The 6,539-nt window shown below is 39.6% G+C and overlaps 1 protein-coding gene across 1 annotated transcript in view; it reads left to right on the plus strand.

Moving 5' to 3' along the window:
• tmem106c (transmembrane protein 106C) overlaps positions 1-4,521 on the plus strand; it is a 56,551-nt gene extending 52,030 nt beyond the window's left edge. Inside the window, exon 7 of the mRNA XM_059956079.1 lies at positions 2,418-4,521. Coding sequence (XP_059812062.1) covers positions 2,418-2,535 — 118 coding nt within the window. The 3' untranslated portion in view covers positions 2,536-4,521. The remainder of the gene's footprint in view (positions 1-2,417) is intronic.
• The last annotated feature ends 2,018 nt before the right edge of the window (positions 4,522-6,539 follow it).

Raw genomic sequence — 6,539 nt, forward strand, 5'->3', positions numbered from 1 at the left:
TGGCCTCCACAGCCACCTGTGGCAATGACTTCTATAGATTTACCACTCTCTGGTTAAAGAAATTCCTCATCAGTTCTAAAGAGATGTCCCTCTATTTTGAGACTATGTCCTCCAGTCTTCCTCCCCCATCATAGGAAACGTCCTGCCTACATCCACTCCATTGAGGCCTTTCCACATTTGATAGGTTTCAATGAGGTCACCCCTCATTGAATTCTTGTGAATTCCAGTGAGTACAGTCCCAGAGCCATCAACCATTAGGGAATCCTACACCAAGATGCCCAAGTCCCTTTGCACCTCAGATTTTTGAATTTTCTCTCCATTTCGAAAATGTTCTACATTTTTATTCCTTTTACCAAATGGCATGACAATACATTTCCTGACTCTGTATTCCATCTACCACTACTTTGCCCATTCTCTTAATCTGTTTTGAGTCCTTCTGTTGCCTCCTAGCTTCCTCTAAACTACCTACCTTTGTATCATTTATAAACTTGGTCGCGAAGCCATTAATTCCATCACCCAAGTCATTGAAGTGCAATGTAAAAAGAAATTGTCCCAATATGTGCTGCTGTTGAACACCACTTGTCACTGCAGTCAATCAGGCAAACTCCCTTCATTTCCACTCTTAGCATCCTGCCAGACTGAAAGTTATTTCCTGTTTTTATTTTTCATTTGGGGAAGCTAAATATTATTAAATCTGGTGAACATGGTTTTTGAGATATAAATCATATTTGTCAAATGTGTTCATTCTTTAAGAATGTGACAAGGTTGATAGGAAGGTGTAGTTGTAGTATATTTGAATTCCTTAACTGCATTTGACAAGGTGACGTGAGGCTGGTGCATTAAGAACTGAATGTAGCAATGGAAACTGGCTTTTATGGAAAGCAGTTGGAATAAATGCCTCCTTTTTAGGCTAGAGGGATGCAATTAATGGAATGCCCCAGTGACCAAGTCTAAGTTTACTATTAACATTAATAACCTAGAGGAGGGAATAAAATGTTGAGACATCTGTAGGAGAGCATGTGATGAGGGCATAATGATTCTGCAGAGAGATCTGGATCAGAATCACTGACTCCATGAAATTTGTGTGGTTCAGCAGTACAGTACATTGCTAAATTACATCAAGATATTAAAAAAATAAGTAGTGCAAAAAAGAACAAAATAGTGAAGTGCTGTTCATGGACCATTCAAAAAATCTGATGCCAGAGGGGAAGAAGCTGTTCCTATAATGTTGAGTGTGTCTTCAGGCTCCTGTACTTCATTGATGGTAGTAATGAGAAGAGAGCATGTCCTGGATGGTGAAAGTGCTTAATGATGTCTTCTTGAGACATTGCCTTTTGAGGGTTTTGCCTTGATGCTGGGGAGGCTGAGTTCCATGTTGGAGCTGGTGGAGTTTACAGCCCTCTACAGCATTTTTCCATCCTGTGCATTGTTGCCTGTGTACCTGGAATGAGTTACATCCTTGAGTGCACCTGTATTGATTGTCAGTGAGATTTACTTTCAATCCGCATACAGATGGTGAATGGGTGAATGCCAAACTACTGGAGTTTGATGTAGGAAAGTGTGAGATCATTGAACAGATCATCCAAATGAAGTTAGATGGCAAATGAATGCAACTTCAGATCAAGATGTTCTAGGACTTGCCTGCTTCTAGTGATTCATACACGACAAGTTCAGGAAGTAAATGGCATGTTGACCTTTATTGCCAAAGGGTTGGAATTTAAGAATGGGAAGGTTTTGTTCCAGTTATGCAGGGTGTTGGTGTGATCACGCCTGGAGTTTTGTGTACAGTTTTCTCCCGCACCTACAAAAGTAATAGTAGCATTGAGGTAGTCCAAAGGAGAATGATGAGGTTAATTCCTGGGATGAGAGTTCTCATTGTCCATTTTGGGTCTGTATTCCTTGGGGTTTAAAAGAACCTTGTTCAAACAGAAGATCCTAAGAGGTGTTTGACAAGGTTGATATTAGGACACTCCCAATAGTGGTAGAGTTAGGAGCCAGGAGGCATGGCTACAGAATGAGGCATTGAGACATGCCAGAGGGCAGTGACTATCTGGAATGTCCTTCCCTTGGGTAGTGGAAGCAGATTATTGGGTATATTTAACATGACAAACATTTCAAGACTGGGCATCTTGCACAGAAAAATATGAGCTGGTCAATTATGCAGAAGCTAGCATGATCAACTATGAGCATACTGAAGGGTGAGACAGGCCTCATTGGTCTGGTGGCTATTCCTGGTTGTTAGTGTTTTTTTTTGGGGGGGGGGGGGTTGAGGAATCTTTTGTGCCACTGGTCTTTGGATATGTATAGAATATTTTGCTATATTGCTATATTTGCTAAATTGCTACTTGTAACAATGTAAACTGTTCTTATTGTTCAGACAAGGACATTCATGCCATATTATCTTTTTTCTTTCTCAGGACCACAGTGAAAAGCTCTTACTTGGGACATCCGTCACAGAACTCTTTGGAAGCATACCGCTATTTGGATTGTGGCGCCAATTCTACAGCATACAGGAGACCTGCTCTAAATCACTGATTTCTAACAGATTTTTCTCCATCTAAGCTCTTATCCATCCCCCAAATAATATTGATGTAATCTGTATTCATTAAACACTAGACTGCTCTCATTGGAATATTTGAAAGGCCTATTCTGCATCATTTGTTACAGTGCCCATTATTACTTATTTAATTATGTGGTATTTTTATCAAATAATGCCCAAATATAGATTTTAACCTGGTGACTACTACACCTTGATCCTCCCGAAGAAAGCTTGTCTTTTTTAAGCAATCCACCCATTGAGTGTCCACTGTCCCATACAGTGGACTGTTGCACTTGTAGCATAGTCAAGCACTGGAAATTAAAAATCCCAGAGCCAGTATGTGATTCTGGCTGCTTTCTCAACCCTTATGCTCAGCACATTAGCTCCGGAATTGCATGTGCACTTTAGCCCAATCCTGATCACTTTCTCTGATCCCTTTTGTATCCTGAATGTGATTCTTGTCCTTTACTCTGGTCCTGATATTTTCTGGTTTTTCCCCTTTTTCCTTCTATACACTTTAAATGCATTTAGCCACTGAAATGCAGCCTATCTTATTTAAAAACTTGGTCTAAGTTCACATTTAAAATCTTGTATCCTAGTTATTACCAATAGTTCTTTACACATCTGCAAATTTTCAAGTAATCACATTTCAATTAAATGTAACCGGAGTTTTAAAAAAAATTGAAAACTCTGTTTAAAACACAACCAAGTAGCAGTTGACAGTACCATAAGAAGAAACTAGTCCTCTTTACCTGCATATAAGTTGTATTGTACTGAGTTTACAACTGCTCTGGTAGCAATACATTCTAAAATGCTTGATCCATCACTAAAAATACTAAATTTGATGGTGATCTAGCCTGATGCAATCTTGATAATTTCACTTCAATCCCTTTAATTGGAGTGGAGATCATTTGGTTGCATCTGTCTTATTTTAGGACAGGCTCAGTTGCACCAGTGTCTAATAACTGTTCACAGCTGGGTGTTTAAATGGCTATGTACCTTCGGCGCAGAAAGTAAATCCCTAACTAAAGCTCAAAGTGGCAATGGAAGATAACAAATCTTCAATCTAACTTCATTGGCTTCCTCTGTTATATTTTGTGACGATGTCACTGCCTGCCTTGCCAATTGTGCAAGATGAGAAAGGGAACTTGAAAGTGTGGTTTCCAGTGGAGCAGTCTAGACAAAGGAGGAAGACTGAATCTTATTGTGATTTAACATGAGAGATATTCTTGAAAATGCATTTTATTGTGGTGTTATTTATTCCCAGATGTGTTTGTATTATAACCTCTAAAGTACACTTGGAGGTGTTGGGATAGGAAGGAGACACCAACAAATTGTAATGTTCTTTTGACTTCAACTTGTGACTCAGATGGGTAATGCTCTATTTTAATGACTAAAACTATTGGTTGTTGACAGAAAATGTTTTGGCATGCCCAAATATGTCCAATTAAGTGAGATCCAGTTCTGTACATGATGTAGCACAATCATTGTTGTAAATATGATGGAACCATAAATTTTTGTATTGGTTGGTGCAGAAAAAGGAGAAAGCAATAAAATTTGCCCTAGTTTACTGGCAGGTTCTGCTGGGTTTACTGAATTTGTACCTTCTCAGTTAGCCACTGATCTTACTTAACTGACAGATTGACTTTGCGGATAATTATCATACCTTTTCAAACCAATCTTGCAACAAAATTATTTGCTCCTGGAACTAGCGTTTGCACTTGTACACCAGGTCCAGCATTCTACCAGCGAAGAGTTGATGGGATAACAGTTTTTAATTTGTCTCAAAATTTGAAAAGCTTGTTTCTGTGGTCAGTGAGTCAGCATTCTCCCCCCCCCCCCAAAAAATATGCATTGGTTGCAATTCGAGTTAAATAGACCCATGTGAACTTTCAACAAAATTGTTTGTGATCCTTGGTTTATCCAGTTCTCGCCCCTCCCCCACCCCACACTCTTGGAAGGATAGCTTTCTGTGACAAATTCAGCCGATCCGATCATGAATTTTGTTACAATAACTTTTTAAATTCTAGATTTTGTATTTAATCATGTTTCATACGGGATTGTTTTCTTTTCAAAGGGAAAGGACAGGAGGCCTGACCAGGCTAGAATGTCTTTAGCACTGAGCTTTGTTTAAATGTAATGCTGTCGGGTACAAGCACTTTTTCCAAATAAATATTCATTAAGGAACTAGTGTGTTGACTTCTGTAATTTTCAGTGATGTGAAGTACTGCTTTTGTCTTTTTAAATGTCTTGCTATTGCACTCTAGTGACAAATAGGCAATTGGTCTATGCTGTGACTATGTAAAGTTTCTAATGAGCTATTAAAGTAATCAACTGAAAATCTTGCGCAAAGATTCATTCATAGCTGAGCTGCTTATGGCTGCTGTATTATTTTTATGGCACTTGTTCTCACCTTGTGTGCTAACACTCAATTTTCCATCTCTGGTTTACGTTTACTGCTGACATTCTATAGAATACTGCTCAAAAGTCTTGGGCACGTGTATAGTACCTAAGACATTTGCTGCCACAAAAAACACAATTTTCATGACGTGAGTGATTGAAGCAGATCTTGTATCATATGTCATGAAATTTGTTAACTTTACAGCAGCAGTACTATGAAATGCATGATAAATATAGAGGCGGAGAAACTGAATTACTGGAAGTATATTTGTATTAAATAGTTAAGTTAAAACAAAAAAACAAGAAAAAATGTAGTGAGGTAGTGTTCCTGGGTTCAATGCCAGTTTAGAAATCAGCTGGCAGAGGGGAAGAAGCTGTCTTGAATTGTGTGCACCTTCAAGCTTCTGTACCTCCTTCCTGACAGTAGCAATGTGAAGAGGGCATGTCCTGGGTGGTGGGAATCTTTAATGATGGGCATTAATGTATTGAATATTTTAGTTTACAAATCAAATCTCCTCAAACTCAAAGTATAGCCACTTCCTTTATAGCTGCGTCAATATACTGCGTCTAGGTTAGGTCCTCAGATATTGAAACCCTGGAACCTGAAATTGCTCTTCTCTCTACTAGATCTCTCTGAAGATTAGTTTGTGTTCCCTTGTTTTACTCTTCCTAAAGCCCACAATCAACTCTTTGGTCTTGCTGACACAGAGTTCAAGTTGATAAATCTGATTCTGATATAGTTCTCTATAGAGGACTGAAATGCTTGACCATATAGACGTTGAGAAAGAGGGTGTGCTGGAGCTTTTGTAAAGCATTGTTAGATAAGTCACTGGGACCGGATGAGATATGCCCTAGACCAGTGGGAAGCAAGGGAGGAGATTGCTGAGCCTCTTGTGGTGATCTTTACATCATCAATAGGGATGGGAGAGGTTCCGGAGGATTGGAGGGTTGCAGATGTTGCTCCCTTCTTCAAGAAAGGGCGTAGAGATAATCCAGGAAATTATAGACCAGTCATCTGACTTCAGTGGTGGGAAAATTGTTGGAGAAGATCCGGTATGGCAGGATTTATGAGCATTTGGAGGGACATGATCTGATTAGGGATAGTCAGCATAGCTCTGCTCCAAATCGACAAATACAGTACTGTGCAAATGTCTTAGAGACAGAGAGTGATGCACCATCAATAACTCTCTCTGATACTTAAAGGTGAGATATCGGCTTTTATTGACTGGAAGAAGGAACAAGCAGTGGTTGACCCCCATACTACATCCTGGAGACTGAGAGGCCGGGCTCAGACCTCAATCGCCTTTATACAGGGGTCTGTGGGAGGAGCCACAGGAGCAGTCAGCAGGGGGTGTGTCCAGACAGGTATATGTAGTTCACCACAGAGAGACTCGCTCTCTGTCTCTGTCAGGATGTGAAACTTTCACCCCAATAAATTTTGTTCTGTATTGAACATGGTTGTTCAAAAATTTGATGAAGTAGTCTGACTACCTGCTCTCTGGTTAAGCTCAGGCATCAACTTTGTTCACTTAATTGTAGTCCTAGTCGCATTAGTTCCTGAACTTTAAACTGCTTAGACTGAACTCTCATCTGTTTTTGA

Source organism: Hypanus sabinus, chromosome X1 (genome assembly GCF_030144855.1).
Source record: "Hypanus sabinus isolate sHypSab1 chromosome X1, sHypSab1.hap1, whole genome shotgun sequence".
NCBI lineage: Eukaryota > Metazoa > Chordata > Chondrichthyes > Myliobatiformes > Dasyatidae > Hypanus > Hypanus sabinus.